The 21,649-nt window shown below is 44.3% G+C and overlaps 1 protein-coding gene across 1 annotated transcript in view; it reads right to left on the bottom strand.

The window, feature by feature from the left end:
- Positions 1-21,649, bottom strand: part of LOC311307326 (organic cation/carnitine transporter 2-like) — a gene marked incomplete at both ends in the record, with an annotated part of 61,221 nt that overhangs the window by 23,091 nt on the left and 16,481 nt on the right. Inside the window, 4 exons of the mRNA XM_084436121.1 lie at positions 5,506-5,910; positions 8,823-8,937; positions 9,722-9,805; positions 11,412-11,538. Coding sequence (XP_084292247.1) covers positions 5,506-5,910; positions 8,823-8,937; positions 9,722-9,805; positions 11,412-11,538 — 731 coding nt within the window. The remainder of the gene's footprint in view (positions 1-5,505; positions 5,911-8,822; positions 8,938-9,721; positions 9,806-11,411; positions 11,539-21,649) is intronic.

Raw genomic sequence — 21,649 nt, 5'->3', positions numbered from 1 at the left:
ACCTACACACACACACACACACACACACACACACACACACACACAAATTGTATTGGAAACTAGAAATGGTGCTCAGAGAGAAATGGTGCCCAGAGAGCACAGACCTCCATCCCTGAATGCATTTGGCTCTGTGCTCACCAACATTGCTCTAAATTGTCCCATGCTACACCCCTACACTGGCTTTCATGAAAAGCAGTCTGTCAGTTTTTGTAATCCTAGTCCAAAAAATGAATGGAGGTGAATGGCCGTCCGGGCCGTGTTCGGGGGGCTCGTGATTCACTGGGGCGGAGGTAAAAATCACTGGAGGTGGCTGTATTTGGCTGTCTCTGTTGCGCCCCCTCCGGGTCACAGCCGGTGGGGGGCAGTGTCGTGCACTCCGGGCTCTCCCCCGCACACCTCAGTCCTAACCCTGTGTCTCTAGCATCCCCACACAGGGAGCTGGCTTCATTCTAAGTTTTGTTTTCATTCGTGGATCCGGCCCGCGATTCAGATCTGCTCCAAAATGTAATGGGTTCTAAGTTGGACCATGCTACACCCTTTGACCAAGTTTTGTGAAAATCGGTCCAGTAGTTTTTGTGTAATCCTGCTAATAGACAAACGCACGCACACACATACACCACTGAAAACATTACCTCTCACCCTGCGCTGTCACTGGGGCAGAGGTAATAAAGAAACCAGCTTTTGTACTTTTGAGTGGAAACTTGGCACATCTTTTAGCACATTATTCCTATTTAGAATAACAGATAAAAATATCTACAACAGAGGCCACACCTCTCCCTTCATCTGACAGCTGGACAGAGGGAAGAGAGGGGGACAACGAGACAGGAAGTCCACCTGATTATATATTTTAATTTAGTGTTACATGGTGACATGTACAAAGGTTAACTGAATATAGTTAATATAAGACAAACATTCACCCTAGTGTTCTAGGTGAGTGTGTGGGGTGTCTGGTTAATCTTGAGGTTAACCAGGAGGTCAAGCGCTGAAGGCCGAGGATGGAGAGGACATGTTCAGCTTATTCATCTGGTACACACGGCCGACACACACACACGTTATGAAATACAGCGCATATGTGCGGCTCCCTACAGTAGGAGTGTGCCTGTAACGTAGAGCTAATGCTTGTGAGAGACGCTATGATGTCAGGAGTGCTGTCCAGTGTGTGTGGACCAGAGGAGGCTCGTCCATTGAGGTAGAGGAGGTCAGTCCTCCTCAGTTTTGGGAGAGAAGAGAGGGATTAAAATATAAATATATGAATTTATTTATTTATAATTAATATTTAATATTATCTCAGTTTTGTTCATACATCAGGTTTTCCCTTTGGATAAAACCCCATTATTGATATTCTAAAGCTCCAACAGTGACATCTATAACATGCAGCTGGAGGACCCATAGATATCTATGGAAGGGAGGAATTCCTCCCTTGGGCGTGTCCCTTAGGGGTCTATTAATGTAATGCCATTTTTTCATGCTAATTTGTGATTGGCCAAAACGCTGAAAAATTACCGCAAGGGAGGACAGAACTCTGAACAGGATTTAATGATATGACATTTTGTTAGTCCAATCACATTCCAGATTCCAAATTTACTACAATGAAGGCCGATTGAGTCGGCGTTGATGTCTGTGTTTCTCTTCCCTGTGCCATTGGAGACTTTTTGTGTGTTCCTAGCTCCATAATATAATACATCGGAAAGTATTATGGGACATATTATACATCAAACTGTTTGTCTATTTGTCTTGATTCTAGCCATCTAAATATCTAAGCTGACATAAATACTTTTTGAGCTAGAGCAAGTTCCACTGGCTGGCTATAGCCAGTAACGTTAGCTACGGGGGCTACGAGGTGCACGTCAGGCTACAGCATAGACAGGCGCGCAGATTGGCTGGAGGTGCAAACTGTCGGCAACTCGTCCAAAACATTTCTAGAGACTGGGTCGCAACACCGGATCGGAGAAATGCACTGAACAGCCTGGCTCCTGCTTGCACTAGAATTGATCGCTTTGCGGTGCTTATTCCTCATCCAGTGATGGATGGTTGGATGGAAAACTTTCAACTGAATGTTCATATTGTTCTTATAATTGTAGGCTATAGCAACATAAGAGTGGAAGCTTTGACAGCAACCCAAATGAGCTAATCCCATAGCTGTACCATTGCTAGCTAGCTATGAGCGAACTGTTGGATACTGCATTTGCTGTGCAACATATTCCATTGTCTAGTTGTCAAATCTATTTGCCAACAAACTGTTTGAGAGCTAGCACACCTGTGTCCCCTAATCAAAAACATTTTCATATATCACCTAACCTCTCCAGCACTTCACCAATATCAATTATTTTCTCTCTTTAGAGAAGAGTACAATTTATTACAACAACTATTGCTTACAATGTTTTATTGTTGTTTTGTAATATTTTATCATAAATATGATAAATAAATGCTGCATGTAGTTAAAGAAAGTGTTATTCAGTTTTTCATATGCTAAAATTGACTGTAAATCCACATTTTAAAGCTGATATTTCAAATAATAACTGACTGAGGGAAAGTGCCCCCCAGCGCCCATGGGCGGTTCGCCTCTCTTCCTCCTGTCCTCCTCAGTTTTTTGAGTCACCAGCCGCCACTGGTGTGGACCCACCTCCTCTCGCCACAGGCCCTCTCGTATCCAAGAGAGACCGGCCGCTCGTTTGAGGACAGGTCCTTCGTGCGTCACCATGCGGGAAGGTCATGCTCCCAACCCCATCCATCCACCTCCCTTGCCAACCTCTTTCCGAACACACAGGTCTGAGAGCAGTCTGTAAACACACAAACAACCGTTATACTGAGTGTACATTTGGCCATATGTGAAGATACAGTCAGAAGAAGATTCGATGGGCACAGCTGGAGGACAGGTTAGACATACTGGCTACATTTGTTCACACTGACAAAGGTTGAGAAATTATACAGCTTTTGTATTTGGTGTACAGATCGAGATGAGGCTGTTCCAAAAACTAAGCTGTAAAAATAGACAACCGTAATGATGTGTTTTCTTACCTTGTGGTGATCCAGACAACCGTAATGATGTGCTTTCTTACCTTCTGGTGATCCAGACAACCAGAATGATGTGTTTTCTTACCTTGTGGTGATCCTTCAGGATGTCGACCAGGCTTCAGTGGACTACGTGTCTCCTCTACAGCAGGAGGGCTGACCGGCCGTGGCTCCCTCTTCTCTCTCTCCAGACATGCAGCCATTTGATCAACAGTGGATCCTTGTCTCAGGATCCTTCTCTGCCACGGCCTCTAGAAAAAATAGGCAACAAAAACAGGATTCCATCGCTTTAATTGAATTAAATCAACAATTCAGTTGAACAGTTCAAACACTTTGTTGTTCTGCATTACTTTTGCAAAGTGTTACCTAGCTAGATGGAGCATATATTTTGCATTGGATGGCTTGTTCCATTAACGTTAGAGCAACCTGACGAGTTGGCTAAACAACCTGGCTGGCTAGCTAGCAGGTTGGCCTGCAAGATGTGCGATAGATATGGTAAGCTAGCGTTACCATGAACGGAACAAAGAGATGCATTCAAAATGTATATTGCACCTGGCAAAGAATGCTGGCATCTACCGACTGGCTAGAACAAGTTGGCTGGCCAGCTAGCAACTGACCTCAACAAGACATATATATATGTATACTGTATATATTATATATATATAATATATATTTATTTCGTATATTATTCAGATTCATTACACATGAAGTTAAATATTTCCAGGCAGATTGCCTCCATGCCACGGTCCACATTGATGCAGAAATTTGTGCAAAAAGAGCCCCAACCAAGTATTGAGTGTATAAATTAACATAATGAACATACTGTACAATCATAAAGATTAATACAAAAAAGGCTTGAAATATTTCACTTTGTGTTATGGATCTAGAACACATGAAAGTTTCACTTTTTGAATAAAATTACGGAAAATAATGAGCTTTCCAAAATGTAGAAATAACTACATTTTAAGTACAGTAGCATTTGGGAACCTTACCTGAACAAGCTCGACTAACAGAGAAGGGCATCACTGAGCCATCTTGCTGCGAATGCAATCATTTGTCTGATCTCCAGAAGGCTGTCCTTATATACCCGCTATGGGCGGGGCAAAACCCACATATGCAAATATGTCAGTAGTTATATGCGGATATGTCGGATATATCGGAGATTATTTCGACAAGTCACAATGATTGTAGTTACCATGTAGTCCTTCACTACCTCATCATTACTTAATCATTAGTTACTCTTTTGTGTACCTTGTTGTAGTCATACATTATACGGAGCAGTTACTAGGTAGTATTTCATTACCTAATCATTAGTTAATCATTAGGATTCAGAGTTAATCAGTAACTACTCATTAACTAATCATTGGTTCCTCAGTAACTACTATAGTAGTCCCCATCATTAACTACTCATTAACTAATCTCAGAGTTAATTAGTACCCGCTCATTAACTAATCATTGGTTCCTCATTAGTTACTCAGTAACTACTCATTTTTTGTGAAACCTTATTGTAAAGTGTAACCGACATTCTATCATGAACTAAAATTGTCACTAGTTGGCGATACTGATTAAATGTTAAAACGGCTTGCCATACCCACATACATAAATGCATGCATACGAGCACAATCACAACACAATGTGATGTAGACATGCACACATGATAACACGCCAGTGTGTCTACAATATAGCCATGTCTGTAGAATGTGTGAGAATCTTTTTTTTTTAAATAGTATGAGTGAATGAGTGAAAGTGTGTGTGTGTGTGTGTGTGTGTGTGTGTGAGAGAGAGAGAGAGAGAGAGAGAGAGAGAGAGAGAGAGAGAGAGAGAGAGAGAGAGAGAGAGAGAGAGAGAGAGAGAGAGTGACTTAGCGAGAGAGAATGATCATATTAATTGTAGGCTATTGTAGGCCCTTTTCAGACGCATCTTATTGTTTATCATTGTTCAGGATTATTTGACTGCGGTCAAGACGGCCGACAAGTCGGAAATCACGTCAAGTGGTCCGCCCTTTATTTCGTTTTGCGCGTCCACTCATGCTATTGCGGTAAAGAGTTGGTTTTTTTCCGCATAACACCAGGTTGCCCCTTCGCTTTCATTTCCCCCCCATTCAATCAACTAAAACTACTATGGTTTGATTCAGAAAGTGAAATGATGTTCTGATGTGGCATTTCAAAATAGAAGTATTCTAAAATGTCATAAAAACTGCTGCCTTGTTATGTCCTTGTCTGTTTTGGGCGGTTTCCTCTCAATACCAATCTGAATATTGAGGAAAAATTGCGGATATAAGATTTTAGAGGCCCTTTATTTTAAAATCCCAAATCAGAATGTCCTGAAAGTTTCTTAGTGGCACTGTGAGGTGGTGTGCTACCACTCTCAAGTGGAACTATTTTCAATTGCTGAAGTGCTTTGTTACTTCACTCCAAATCGACCACAATTTCAGACTGAAAGCATGATGTAGCCTATACGGGCTGATGTAGCCCGACCCCCACTTGAACGCACCTCGGAGACAATAGTGGAGATGTAGGTCCCCTGGTCGTAGGGGTACTCCCATCCATCCAAACACGTCTCGTGGGGTATTTCGGTAACGTTCACGTCAATCCCCGGGACGAACCCTCTCTCCGAAAAGTTCGCGATGACATCGAGTCTATACCTGGCGCATCTGCTGAGAGAAAAAGTCCCACTATCTTCCTCAATGGGAATGCTGTGATTCCTCCATTCGGCACTGATGTTGGCACTTGCGGGAACGAGGCAGCGGTGAGGTGGGGTGGCACCGACGAACACGATAGACAAGCCTGCAAAACCATTGGGAATGGTACTTAGACACAAGAGGAAAAACACTACTTGTTGGAACGGCCCCCATTCTCCTAGGAAGGCAATGCTTTCCTCGTACTCTGGCATGTTGATCTGCGCGCGGCGCACAAGGGACAAGTTTGACTTCAGGGCTTTCTGCCAGTAAAACCGGAAATCCAACCCCTTTTCTGCAGCAGCCAATCGCATCAATGCAACACTTCAGCAGCCAGGCTCCTATTTCAAATCTGTCATCCAAGATCTGCTTTGCTCATTTCACGGTTGCTTCATCATACGTTGGTAAGTATTAACGTTATTGACTTTTGTAACACAAAATACATAAACTGTTTACTCTTAAGTCTGTAGCTATATATTAGTTAATAGATAAAGTGATTCTTATACCTTCCTAGCTACATTTTTGCTGCTTTCTAGCTACATTTTAGCTAACGTGCATGTTAGATTTTTAGCTACATTCTGTCGAGAAAACTACGTTAGCCAGCTAGCTAAGCCCCTTTTGTTGACTTTTACACCCATCTTTTGTGACAAAAGTCCTGTTAGCTAGATAGTAGCCTATTATCAATCTATTTCTGCCAGAAAGCTTAGCTAACGTTCATGAAAGCTTAGCTAACGTTAGTGCTGTGCATCGATCTATTTCTGTCAGAAAGGTAGCAAATATATGTTGTCTTTCTGTTTGCTGTTGTAGCTGGTAGTGTGAACTCTAAGCCTTTATGTCAGAAAGGTAATAAGATTAATTGATCTTCTGTCAGAAAGGTAGCTAATAGTATCAGTTGCATTTCTGTTAGAAAGGTAAGTGCTGGTACTAAGTGAACTGTAGGCTTTTCTGTCAGAAAGGTAACGTTAGCCTGATAGTAATATCAGTTGTCTTTCTGTTAGAAAGGTTAATGCTGTTATCCCTGCTGCTAATAGCCTATATTGAACTGTAGGCTTTCTGTCAGAAAGTTAATATCAGTTGTCTTTCTGTTAGAAAGGTTTATGCTGTTATAGCTGGTAGTAATGGACTGTAGGCTTTCTGTCAGAAAGGTAATAGTAATCAGTTGTCTTTCTGTTAGAAAGCCCCTGTTATAGCTGGTAGTATATGAACTGTAGGCTTTCTGTCAGAAAAGTAATAGTAATCAGTTGTCTTTCTGTTAGAAAGGTTGCTGCTGTTATAGCTAGGCTATATGAACTGTAGGCTTTCTGTCAGAAAGGTAATAGTAATCAGTTGTCTTTCTGTTAGAAAGGTTAATGCTGTTATGGCTGGTAGATAATGAGCTGTAGGCTTTCTGTCAGAAAGGTAATAATAAGATGATTTGTGCTTCTGTCAGAAAGGTAATATCAGTTGTATTTCTGTTAGAAAGCTCCTGTTATAGCTGGTAGTAGGCCTATATGAACTGTAGGCTCTCTGTCAGAAAGGTAATGCTTCTCCATCACCCCCGGCAACCTGGAGGCCTGCCAGCGCAAGCCGCTCTCCGCCTTCAACCACAAAGGCGGGGCCGCGCAGATGCACGCACACAAACACACACCACACGCACACACACACACAAACACACGCCACACACACACACATTATGATCTACTCCATCACTATATAGTACATTTCTACATTGTCTACTTTACCATACAGAGACAGAATTAAACATTAACACGTATGACACTGCATTACACTGTGCAACATAACTACCGGTATATACTACATTACTATCTGTTACTACACAGAATATTATAAGTACTCCATGTACATTACTTCACATAATACCATCTACATTACTACGCACGTTACGAATGCTAGGCTACATTACTACTACTACTCAGTATACTAAATGACTATCCACATTACTAGCAGGCCCTAGGTTCAGGGTTCTTGTTGAAGCATTTTGAATTGCGCCATCTTGGCAAATTTGAGGTCACTGGTGCCTTCTTGCATGCCCGGTCAGTGATGGTGTCCGCTCTGAGACTGGGAGGTTGTGGGTTCGATCCCCGGCTAAGGACTAAAAATGGGGCCATTTCCCTCACTGCTCCCCCAGGGGATGGGTCAAATGCAGACAGCAAGTTTCACATACTCAGGTGTATGACAATCATTGGGACATTTACCTTTAACACACACATGCACACACACACACACACACACACACACACACAATGGGATCCACCACGAGGGCTAGACTGGTCTGGCCTCTTCGGAGGTAGTCCTGCAGTGCTTCCCTCAGGGGAGTCGAGACTGTTTGTTTAGTCCTGCCTGGTGCACGCCGTCTGATAGTGTGTGTGTCCAAAGGAGGCTGAGGACCCTGCCTGCGTCCCCATCTTCTGGATCAGCAAGTGGTTGGACTACTCCGACAAGTACGGCCTGGGTAAGAGACTACACCACCCCCCCCCACACTCTCCCTCTCCCCATCCTCATTTTTCTTTCTCTTTCCCCATCCTTACCCTTTTCTCTTTCTCTCCCCCCCCCCCCCCCTCTACCGTCCTCTCTCCATCCTCATCCTTTTCTCTCTTTCTCCCTCTCCCATTGTTCTCTCTCTCTCTCTCTTCCCATCTTTCTCTCTAGTGTTCCTTTCTTTAGATTATTTCATGGTTATCAAATTATTATTTGACTAATAATTTTGTTTTATATTTCAGTGAAGTCCTACTGGCAGCAGTCAATAGAAAATTCTCTCCGCAAAGAACCCAATCCAGATGTTAAACGGACAGTACACATCATACCCCCCAGTGAGACCAAGGATGAGTTCATGTCAAGACACTTGGTGGAATTAGAAAATAATGGGATTGGAAAATTCTCATCAGTGAGAAAAAGGGGAGCAGACCAGATCCAGTGGCGTTGTGGTAGATCTAATACATGTAAAGGGAAGTCAAGCGGAGCTCCCACAACCACAAGGGCCAACAATTGTGGAGCCTATGTATCATTTACATTTCTGAGCAAAAACACCTTCAACAGCTGCATTGTGCGTCTATTGAACAAGCACTCTGGACATAATATCGACAATCCCCAGAAGCATCGTTCAAACCGGATCAACAGTAATTTGATTGCCTACATCCATAGCTGTTTTCAGCTGGGAGATTCCAATGCAGAAATCCTGCTTAAATGCAAAGAGTGGGCGGACGCCCAGGGAAAGATGGATCTCAGAGATCGGCAGTACTTTGTTACACCTGAGGACATAAGAATATTAAAAAAGAGCTTTCATGCACAGACTAGAATGGATGGCAATGATTGTGTAGGTGTTGATCGTCTAGTCAAAACAGAGTTGAAAGACAGTGTCATTTTCTATCGGCCTCTTTCACATAGTGACAAGCAGCCAGTGATTATTGTTTTTAGTTCACCCTGGCAACTTCAACAGATAAAAACCTATGGCCCTGAGATGATATACCTTGATGCACCATACAAGGGGATCCCACAATATGGATTTGCATTCTACGCTGTTCTCATCAAATCAGACCAGGGTTGTGGTGTCCCTGTTGCTTTCTTCATCTTATCTTGTGTGTAGGGGTTGGGATTCAATGCAACACTTAGCTTGGTCCAGTGCAAAACATTATACAGTAAATTAAAGTGCAAGCTTTATCAAAGAGCAACATTTGCAACAACTAATAAAAACCTTTGAGTAACAAATACGTTATATGTGTTTTTGTTTTTACATCTGGTCACAAGAAAAATACATGTGAACTAGTATGAACCCAACGCATTATGATGTCTTGAACTTTTATAAATAATAAAGAGAATGGTCTTAAGTGAAAGAACTTGAACATAAAGAAGGCAACAAAGAGGAGGACACCAGATATACTTTCAGCTTTCCGTATTAAAATCAAAGATCTGGTTAAAAAATCCTACTGCAAAAATGGTGCAAAAACAAAAATAGTGCAAAAATCTACCTCAACATCCATGCTTGACATTTGGTTGTCAAAACATTTCTCATAAATGGACAGCACTACGTCTAACATTTTACACATGAAGCCGTGGGAGGCCAGGTCCACGGCTTCAGCTTGCACCTTTATTGCTGCCATTGCTCTCTTCAGGTGGGACCTGCAATGAAAATATAATAGCTGTGAATAGCATGAAACACTGTCCATAAACTTGGCAATGAATTCAGTGATTTCTGCACATTGTATACTGTGGTGTTTGTGTGTGAACTGTATGAATGTACTTCACTATTCAAGCATTTATTATTCCATGCTGTGCTGTTCTGGAGAAATGTCAACGCTGCACCCTAAAATCACACTATATCATGAGAAGTATGGTAGACACCTGATATCAGACTTGTTCAGATGAAAGGATACTTAGAGCAATTTTGACAGTATAGTATACCTCCTAACTACTAACTAAAGACAAATGTCTAGTGAACCCATTGTGCCCCACCTATCATGATGCTTGTCGGCAGCAATGGTAAATGGACTCCACTTATATAGCTCTTTTTTGCACCCAACAGTACCGAAAGCGCTTTACAATGTTCTCTCATTCATTCAATCACACACATTCACACCAATGGGTTCAGTGTCTTGCCCAAGGACACTTCGACATGTGGACAGTTGGAGGCGGGATTCAAACCACTGACCCTTCGATCATTGAATGAACTGAGCTACAGCCGCCTACAGTTGTTGAATGGAATTTGAAAAGCAAGAATTAAGCTGCATTTGTTATTCCTAGGTCTTCTTCTTCAAGTGGGCAATGAGAAACAAACAGAGAATGTTGCATACTGCATGCATTTTCATGCAATATAAAACAGTATGTGTACACTGTTGAACTTTTCATATTCAGTATGCTATTTAGTATTTAAAGCTAAATATTCACTTCATTTGCTTATTAGAATATGGATTTGGCCTTAGCAAGACCCCAAAATCATTTGAGAAATAAAACTGCATGGGACCCTGTGGATTTAATATTTTAGAAATAATTTGAACTGGACTGTCATTTGGGCGGAAGTGAAGCATTTTTACGAGTCGCACAGCAGCGAGTGAGAGGGGAATTGTGGGAGTTGTGGTTTAAAAAATGCATTTCCAATTGTATTATGGCCTAAGGGGTTGCCAAAGTGTAAAAGCATCACATGGAGCTTTAATATGAAGTATGGGTATTTGGACACAGCCAAGGAGAACATAGATTTCTCAACAAATATGACTTTGGAAACTAGCACCGAAAGAGCTACTAAACACCTCATGTTCTGCTTTCTGTTTAGTTAGAAGGTACAAGGATTCCTGAGTATTCACAAATTCAATTATACTGAGACACCAAGCATAGTTTTTCTTTCACAAAGGAATATTTTGGACTTGGTTCCATTGCAATAATTGGGAACAGTGTCACTTTCGTGGCTAGAACTGGTGCTACATGTGCCCCCAGACTGACACACTGACACACAATGACGTGCACCGGCCAACCTATAGTATCCCTCCTTCAGCTCCGCCTTGGTGGGGTACAATTACCTCAGAGTAATGTGATATAAAATGCTATGTTATGCTATCAACTGTTTAATATGATAGTATCTTCACTCTAGCTTTCAAACTGAGCCTGCAAAATTCTCCAAAAGACAGTAACGTTGGCAGATATTGCAGAAGAGATCGTGGGTCACATTGGGTTTATAATGAGGGTGAATACCTTTTAGTGAGTATACATAATGTATTCTGTGCTTGACACATACCGGAACTCTGTCAGCTTACCCATGGTGACCACCTCCTCCTCGCTGTCCGGGATCAGATGGAGGCCCTCGAAAGGGAGGTGGTCTTGGATGAGTCTCATCAGGCTTTCAGACAAGGCTGCTACCTCCTCTGATGAAAAAAAGAATTGTAATAATAGAATGGTAAGTCATCACCTCAATAAGGTGTCAGTGATTTATAAAAATGAGGAGAAAAAAGTTGCACAGCCGGGAGTAAGGGGGGCAGGGTTTATCCCAGCCTCCACCAGCTGGTCATGCACTGCCCTCCTGGCATTATTGTCCGTCCTCAAGTAGGCCACCAAGGTAGTGAAGCTCATGTATTCTGGGGGACCTACCTGCCGCCCCAATTCCTCCACTGTGATTTTACATCTGTGTGGACAAAATGATCAAATTACATTGATGGCAATGGCACCAGTTATACAGTATGTTCACCAATACACGCTTGTGATGGCACCAGCAGGGAAAAGTGAAAAAGCAGCGCTTGCCCCTCCCTCATTACCACCACTGGGACGCCCTTGAGCATGGCCCTCAATGCCCCAGTAAAGCTGCTGTGACCGGCAGATCAGACTGGTTTTACCAGGCAGCTTCAAGGTACAAATGTGTGTAACTGTTAATAATAATTAATAGGATTTATATAGCGCTTTTCTAGACACCCAAAGCGCTTTACATTACAATGGACCGTCCAGTAACCAATGTGTAGCACCCACCTGGGTGATGCTAAGGCAGCTAGTGTGCACTGCAGCTCACCACACATCAGCCCGACCCATTGGAGCAACTTGGGGGTTAAGTGTCATGCTCAAGGACACTTCTAAACGTGGACAGCGAAGCCGGGATTCGAACCACCAACCCTTCGGTCGATGAACAACCCGCAACGCTACAGTCACCCCTCTGAGCTTCCTGCTCTTCCTAGTCGGTCTCCCATCCAAGTACTAACCAGGCCCTACCCTGCTTAGCTTCCTGGATCTGATGCGCTTGGGCATGTTCAGGGTGGTAAGGCTCCTAATGCCTCCTAATGGGACCATGATCCAGTCCAGAAATAAATGCCGAAATCTACTTTGGGTGCACTGTTAAGAAGGTTTCAGTACTTCGGGGTTTGTACAGACTAGAGGGTGGCCCCATTGAACTGTGTGGCTAACTAGCTGAAGCTGCAGGTATCCAGTACAAACGACAGCATGGATTGTGCAGAGAAAGGATTATTAATCGGCAATATCATTAGTAAGTAGGAAATAGGTCCAACATTTTGAACTTAGCAAATATCTAAATACTATTAGAGAAATCATACCATAGAATGCTGTATATCTCCTTGAATACTTGATCCTGGGTGGAGGGAGGACCCTGGGTGGAGGGAGGATCCTGGGTGGAGAGAGGACACTGGGTGGAGGGAGGATCCTGGGTGGAGAGAGGACCCTGGGTGGAGGAAGATCCTGGGTGGAGAGAGGACCCTGGGTGGAGGGAGGATCCTGGGTGGAGGGAGGACCCTGGGTGGAGGGAGGATCCTGGGTGGAGGGAGAGGAGGGGTTGATAGGGGGAGGAGTGTGCTGGGTGGGGGGAGGCGGGGGGTTGATAGGGGGAGTAGAGTGCTGGGTGGGGGGAGGTGGGGGGTTGATAGGGGGAGTAGTGTGCTGGGTGGGGGGAGGCGGGGTGTTGATAGGGGGAGGGGGGTGTGCCAGACTTGGAGCCGGACCCAAGCATTTAAGCTCCACCCCTTGGACCACTGTTAGGAGGAAACGAGGAAGCGAAACCTCCAGGGTCCCCTCCCAACCCTCCGACGACGACACCCTCCAACTGAGGAATAGCTTTGCTTTACTGGCCGAGCCTGTATCCAAGAGGTCCAAGGATACTCGCATCAGCTCCTCGTCCTGGCTCCCTGCTACTGGGGCTCATTTCACACCCTGCCCTACTCAGTACCATACCCATACTCCGCAGCCCACCCATACCTCTCTGGTTGGTGAGCGGCATAATAGCCAGGCTAATAAGCCTGCTCCCCGGCCTGAGCATAGCCCAGTCCACCGAGGGGACCCCCGGCCCCCACCCTCTACCACTTGGCCTTCAGGTGTGAGGCAGCAAAGGAAGTCCCCTAAGCCCAGTGGGCCCGCCACTGATCCCGCCCCCCCCCATCTGTGCTCGTCATCGGATCATCCATGGTGCGCCATGTAGTGGTCCCGAAAGCCCGGACCTGCTGCTTCCCAGGAGCTAAGGTCTTGGACATCAGGACTGTTGTCCCATCACTCCTCGCAGATTATCCCCTGGCCTCATCCATTATCATCCATGTCGGAACAAATGACATCAAGCTCCAGCAGTCTGAGCGGCTGAAGGAGGATTTCAAGGCCCTGATCTCCACTGCTCAGGCGTCAGGAAAGAACTGCATCATCTCTGGCCTGTTCTCCTCCCCCCGGTATGGTGATGCCAAATATAGTAGGATCCGTCAGCTCCACATCTGGCTGAAAGGCTACTGCTGCCAGTTGAAGCTTCCCTTCATAGATAATTTCACCACTTTCTTGAACCGCTCGGACCTCTTCGCCAGGGACGGCCTTCATCCTAGTAGGTCAGGTGCCCGTCTGCTCAGTATGAATATGGACCTGACGCTGAGATCCTCCAGCGTCTGATGTGGGGTTAGCCCGACCCGTCTCAACCACCCTACTGCCAAACATAAACCTCCTGTACCCGCGGGTCGGGCTACACCAGCTCCATCTCACCAGCGCCCCATCACCATAGACCTTGATTCCCTGCCCCTCACTGAGACCTGGCATAGCGACGTTTATATTTCTATAAACGAATTCTGCCCACCTGAATATGCCATTCAGCGAATTATCTCCCACCGCACCCCTATTACCATAATGAAACAGTCAGGTGGACAGGGCCGGACTGGCCATGTGGCGTACCGGGCAAATGCCCGGTGGGCCGGACCTACTTGTGGGCCGATCTAAAAAAAAAAAAAAAAGAGCTAACGAACGGCCCATAGAGCAGGGACAGCGGCCCATTGGTCCATCCTCTATAGTGACACTGGGCTGGCCCAATCATATGTAGGCCCCACCCCTCCCTCTGTTAGTTTCAGGTGTCAACAAATCGCGCAGCACCCCCCTCCCCCCCCCCCCCGTCAACAAATCGCGCAGCACCTCCCCCCCCCCCCCCCCCCCCCGTCAACAAATCGCGCAGCCCCCCCTCCCCCCCCCCCCGTCAACAAAACGAAACTGAAGGTGTTCCATCTCACCGCGTCGGCTCGGCTAGTGGCCTGACTGGGGCTACATTTCCCGGCAGGAAATATTCACCCAGTCCAGCCCTGTGGGCCGGTCTGGGCCAAAAATGCCAGGGCCGATTTTTTGTCCCAGTCCAGCCCTGCAGGTGGATCTAATATAAAAAACCTGATATCCGTTCCAGTGAATATACCAACCAGGCCTACTAGTCAGGCGAGCCAGCCCTTTTCTCCAGAAGCTATTTCAATGGCGATTCTAAATGTCAGGTCCCTACCAAGCAAAACTTTTCTCGTTAATGATCATATATGTGAACGTAAATTAGACTGTATGTTCCTAACTGAAACCTGGCTAAATATAAATGGACCAGCAGCCCTCATTGAAGCCTCTCCTCCTAACTACAGCTTTTTTCAATCTATCAGAAGTGAGAAAAAAGGTGGAGGAACAGCCACCATAGCTACAGATGCCCTCAGCTGCAGGACCATCTCCTTTGATGATTTTGCCTCTTTTGAATACCACGCTATTGTCCTAAAATGCCAGCCCCCAGTTCTGGCAGTAACCGTGTATAGGCCTCCCAAACAATGCCCTGCCTTCTCTACAGACTTTTCAGAACTCCTGTCCATCATCCATACAAATTATGATAAGATTATCATCATTGGAGATTTCAACATACACGTAGACACTGAGGCGGACTCGAAAGCTAGGGACTTTATCAACCTCCTAAACTCCATGGATTTTACCCAACATATCTCTGAGCCAACCCACAACCACGGCCACACCCTTGATCTAGTTATTACTAAGGGCCTGACTATCACTGTTTCCTCTATTAGTGACCTCGCCCTCTCCAACCATTTCTGTATCTTCTTCACTGCATTGGTTCCTAAAGTCAAAAGTAGTACTGAGCGCTTTATCAAGAAACGTTATCTTACCTCCGCAGTAGCCGATAGTTTAAGAGAAATAATGACCACAAACAATTTATCAACTCCAGAAGTGGGGCCCTTAGGAACTATTGAAGACCTGGCAACCACCTTTAACACCAGAGTCAGGGCAACCTTGGATTCTGTAGCACCTAGTAAACTGAAAAGGATCACAACCAATAATAAAGCTCCATGGCGAAATGAGGAAACATATCAAGTAAAGAGAACCTGCAGAAGTTCTGAGCGTATATGGCGAAAAACCAAGCTACAGGTCCACCATGATATTCTCAAAGAACATCTCTCTGCTTTTAATAAAGCAATAACAAATGCAAAGAAAGACCACTTCTCAAAATTGATATCTATCAACCGAAATAATTCAAGAGTGCTCTTCTCAACAATTGATAGCCTAATAAACCCTGCCGTAAAAACACCTGATAACCTGCTCTCTACCTCCAAATGTGAGGAATTTGCATCTTACTTCAGAGATAAGATTATGAATATTAGGAGGAATATCACTCAGGAAAGGCCATGCATCCCGTTCACAGATCCTCTCCCTCCATGTAATGGACATATGAGCCTGTTTACACTGATGGACACAGAAATCTTGAGAAAAGTAGTATCCAAACTCAAAACCTCCACATGCCTGCTGGATCCCATCCCCACCGATTTTTTCAAAACTATTTTTGACTCTGTATCCTATGACATTTTATCCATTGTTAATGACTCCCTATCTACAGGTGTCTTCCCACCAATACTTAAAACTGCTCTGGTGAGACCCGTACTGAAGAAAAACAACTTAGACACTTCAGTTTTTAGCAATTTTAGACCAATCTCCAACCTTCCCTTTTTGAGTAAAATTCTGGAAAAAATTGTTTTCAAACAGATTAATGATTTCCTAGCTACAAGTTGTACCCTTGACCTTTTCCAGTCCGGCTTTCGTGCCCACCATAGCACAGAGACGGCATTAGTCAAAGTTGTAAATGACCTCAGAATTAATGCTGACTCCAAAGAGCTTTCTGTTCTTGTCCTCCTGGACCTGAGTGCAGCCTTTGATACTATAGATCATGCAATCCTCATCGAAAGACTGGAAAAGTGGGTTGGCCTCTCTAGTCCAGTCCTAAATTGGCTTAAGACCTATCTAACCAGTCGTGATTTCTTCGTTGCCCTCGGTGAATATAGCTCAGGAAAGATCCCTATGACCTGTGGGGTGCCCCAAGGATCGATCCTAGGACCTCTACTCTTCAGCCTGTACATGCTGGCCCTTGGCAGTGTCATCAGGAGGCCCAATATTAGCTACCATAGCTACGCAGATGATACCCAACTCTATATTTCCGAAACCCCCAGAAACTACAGCTTGGTTGACTGCCTTGTCAAGTGTATTACAGATATAAATGTATGGATGTCACATAATTTCCTCCAACTAAACCAGGACAAAACAGAAGTACTGATCATTGGAGAAAAAGCTGAAAGAGAGAAACTAGCTGCACACTTAAAAACTCTGGAAATTGACACCAATTGCCAGGCTAAAAACCTAGGCGTCATACTTGACTCAGATCTTAATTTCGAAAACCACATCAAGAATATTACAAAGACATCCTTTTACCACCTAAGGAACATTGCCAAGGTGCAACCCTTTCTCTCTCAGGCTGACACCGAAAGATTAATGCATGCTTTCATCACAAGCAGGCTGGACTACTGCAATGCTCTACTATCAGGCCTACCAAAGAAAGCAATCTCTAAGCTACAAATGATACAGAATGCTGCAGCACGAGTCCTCACTAAGACTAGACGAAGGGCACACATCACACCAGCGTTAAAATCACTACACTGGTTACCAGTCAACTCTAGAATAGACTTTAAAATACTATTACTAGTCTATAAATCTCTCCACAGTCACTCACCAGAATATATTTCAGACTTGCTTGTTAAGTACATGCCCAACAGACCACTTAGATCCTCAGGCACTGAACTTTTAACAGTTCCAAAAGCCAGGACCAAGAAACACGGAGAGGCAGCTTTTAGTTTCTATGCCCCCAACCTCTGGAACACCCTACCGGAGTGCCTAAGAAGGGCCGAAACAACGGAGGTCTTCAAGCGAGACCTCAAGACGTACCTTTTCGACCTAGCCTACAATCACTAGCTAGGACCTTGAGACACAGAAAGGCAGCCTCAAACCTACCTGTGAATCCCCTGTATACATTGGTATTTATCCTGCTATGCAATGTATGTATAGTGTACAGAAGCTGGTTATCCTGAAACAGGCTTGTTCTGTTCCGACTGCTGTGTTGCTTCAATGACTCAGTGTGCTACTAACCGTTTTCTGTCTCCCCTAGTGCCTCTCTCTCTCCCTCCTATCCTCTAACCAGGTCCAGTGTCAGCTGCGGAGCTGTGGATATCGTAGTATTTAGTACACACACACACACACACGTACACACAGACACACATCAGTCCACATCCGGCTTAGGCCTGGACCTGATGCTCTTAGCCTTTCTTGCTCCGAAGATTTTATTTAATGTTATTTATTGTTCTTTAAATGTTCTTAGCCATTAGACAAATATATTCCAGGAGCTTGCCCCAGGTTGCCTGTTTCAATATTTGTGTGGTCTGTATGGCTCTATGTGCTACTAACCCTGCTCTGCCTTCCCTCTGCCTTCCCTCTCCCTAGTGCCTCTCTCTCTCCCTCCTATCTTCTAACCAGGTCCAGTGGATGCCCCACTGTCACCAGCAGACCTCCCGAAGTCCGATAGATACCCCCGTGTCTGCTGTGGTTGATGTAGCATGTCCGTAGAATATTCTCTCTCCTATGATGCTTTTAGCCTCTCTCACTCTGAAATGTAATTTAATGCAATGTATTGCTTTATAAATGTTCTTAGCCGGTAGACAAACATACTCCTGGAGCTTGCTCGATCGCCTTGTTGAGAGGGGTCAGGGAAGAATTTTTACAGCTCACTTATCTGGCCCCCGGGTGATTACAGTTTTTTTTGCTTCCCTCTGGAATATGTAGAGAGTGGGTCGTATGCCCACCTCCCTTGTTCTCTGTAAAGCGCATTGTGTTGCCTCTGGGTATGAAATGCGCTATACAAATAAAGCTTTGATTGATTTGATTGATTGATTGATTGACACTCCGCTACTACTGTTGGTGCTAGCCATGATTTTTGCAACGTGAGTTTCAACATGCCCTCATGTGAACAGAACTCAAAATACCTTTTTTGGCATTAACCAATCATTGTGATTTTAATAATTGAACTGCTATTGTGCATTGAGATTTAGGTAGCCTAAATATTTAGCTTATGGATGAAAATATGATCAAGAAACAACACCAAAAAATGTTGATCAAATGTTTTAGAGCTGTAGAATTGTTTCTGTGCGTCATTGTAATGGGATTTACAACTTTTTGTCTTGTAGGCCGTGGCAAGAGCACACTCCTGGGAGTTGAGTGGGTGAGGATAAACTGCCACCGGATGCAAGGAAGGTCTATGAACCTCTTTATGTCCGGTTGGACTCCGGTTGGAAAAGCAGAAGGGAGTGGAAGAAAACCTCCTAAAATCCGAAAATGATGAAGAAATCAGAAGGTTCTGGAAATGTTTTTGTTTGATTTTGAACTACAGCAAGACTACGAGTTGTTCATGACTGAAGTCAGAGGCGAATGTGACATCCCTGTGTGTGCAAGGTTCGGTAGTGTATAAATGAATAAAACGAATGTGGTTGAGGTCTGTATACATTGTTGCCTTCAATTTATTACAAATTTGCTGAAATATATGCCCTGTTGTGTGTGCGTGTGCGAGAGACAAGGTAAGATCAGATAGCCTTTATTAATCCCTGGGGGGGGGGGGGGGGGGGTAGGTTTGTTCATGTTAAATTCAATAAATATTACAAATGAGGTCCCTCTCCTATCCCATATCGTATTGTATATGCTGTTAATAATTTTGATTGAAATATTTTTGTGCTCTGGCAAACAACCAACACACTCCAGCCAGGATTTGCACCTGTAATCTTCCATCCAATGGATGGATGTGTTGCTATTACACCACAAGAGTTTGTGCAGGGGTCTGCATTGCGCTTGGCACAGCTACTTTTAGCTATGTTAGTGAAGAATCTAGGGAGAAATGTCTATTGGTATTACTGCTATGTATTTGATTTAATGTGTTTGTTTGTTTTCACGTGGACACTGTGTAGTCGATAGAGTGAGGGAGACAGCTGCTGCTGCTGTGGCCGTTCGGGGTAGTGGGTGTCAAGAGGTCACACTTAGGCCACAGGGGCCTCTCCTCTGGGTATCAATGGCACATCTCTATGGGACACTATCAACAGACACAACCCAGACTGACAACCAATGGTGATTAAGATATCATGTTAGGGTGACAGGCGACACATCTGTATGGTCACTCCTCCACCAATCTAGCTTCACTAGGCCCTAAGCAGGCAGGCTTAGGCGTGGGGGGTGGCTTTTAGCTATGTTAGTGTCGCCATGCTTACCTGTTCAGTCAGGGTGTGATATTCGGAACTATACTAACTGAATTACATTTTTGTTTAATGCACTAATTAAAATGAGTGTACTTACACAATAGGCTACTTTAAAGAACTGCCTTCACTTGTATACTGTTGTGTGTCTTGTGCATTTTCATTACCTTATGTTATGTCATAAGGTAGTGACAATACACAAGATACACATTACCTTATGTCATAAGGTAGTGACAATACACAAGATACACAACAGTATACAAGTGAAGGCAGTTTAAAGTAGCCTATTGTATATGTAGAATGTATCACCGCTGTGACAACATCAAATACCCCACCACTGACGATTAATAAAAGCTATGTTATCTCACGTCATCTTAGTCTTCAGTTGCGCCACAGTCTGGCACACCACAGTCCATCTTCAGATCCCACCCCAGCACATCATGAGCTCACCACCCCAATCCGCAGGTACAGGAAGATCTGGGCACCTTTCGCTGAGGAGAATATGGGTCAAACTTCATGTTGAATATAGTGACATACTTCCACCTGCGTTGAACACACACATGATCAATAATGGCCTAGGGAAGAATACATTGATCAATAATACCTTTGGTGGGCGTAACCTATGTGTGGGCGTAACTTTGGTGGGCGTAACCTATGTGTCTCCAGTCCTCCCCCAAGTACTATTGGCCACTTGTGCCACCCTGGAAACGCCCCTGATTGTTCCCGGCTTTCACCGATTGGTTAAGGGCTTTCAAAAGAAGTAGTCAAGTGGCAAGCCGTATAAATTGTGTTTGTAATCCGCCCCTCTCTACCTTGGGACCTGTTCCCCGTTTGTCACGCCTGTAAAGATTTGAAATAGCATATCTTTTTATCCATCTGAAGAAAACAAGAGACAGGCTCTTAACTCTTTTTGAGTAAACAAACGTTTCCATCACAACCTCTTAATCTTCAATTCGGTAAGTAGGCCTATGCTATTTTTGTATAAGAATAGAGATCAACGGTTTTGGGCTTCGGTTCAGAAAGTGAATTTCGCATAGGCATAGGGTTCGTTCTTTAAAATCCTAAAAGGGTTTTAAGCCTGGTGCCAAGTCAACACGCTAGCTGATGAATCGTGATCTTAGGGACCGTTCGAAATTCATGGGAGGGGATTTTAGTATATATTTGGTTAAAGAAGGAAGATCCGTCGATGCCGGTTCAACTAACCCGATCCACACGAGCCCGTGTAGCCTACTTTTGCAACCGTGCATTTGTCTTCGCGGTTGCCATTGTTCGTCCACATAACCGCGCTTTCGGGCCCCTGAAACCATGTTCGTTTGAATCCTGAGTCCAGGGTGAAGTTTTTGAAGTTTGACGTCAGAGCGACGGTAAACACAGGTTAAACAGTAAACATTGTGTTTGGTGTCCGTATGTGCTAGTGGTTGAGGTAAAATGGTAAACGTAAGAAAAACGCTACTTAAAATGCTACTTATTGGCATGCTGTCGGCAGTCTTTGGGTGTCATATCCAGCTGCTTAACCTCGTCAACGAACAGAGGCGCCTGAACGAGCAAATAAGGTTTATTTATTTAGTTTACATTGTATTCATTGGTTACATTAAGGAGCAATTCTACCTCACTATCTGTCCGAACAAAAGATTCTGCCCTGCGAGTCGCCATTGTT

This window comes from Borostomias antarcticus (genome assembly GCF_949987555.1).
Source record: "Borostomias antarcticus genome assembly, chromosome: 3".
Classification (NCBI taxonomy): domain Eukaryota; kingdom Metazoa; phylum Chordata; class Actinopteri; order Stomiiformes; family Stomiidae; genus Borostomias; species Borostomias antarcticus.
Note: the sequence above shows the minus strand (reverse complement) of the source record. Positions and strands in the feature narration are given on the sequence as shown.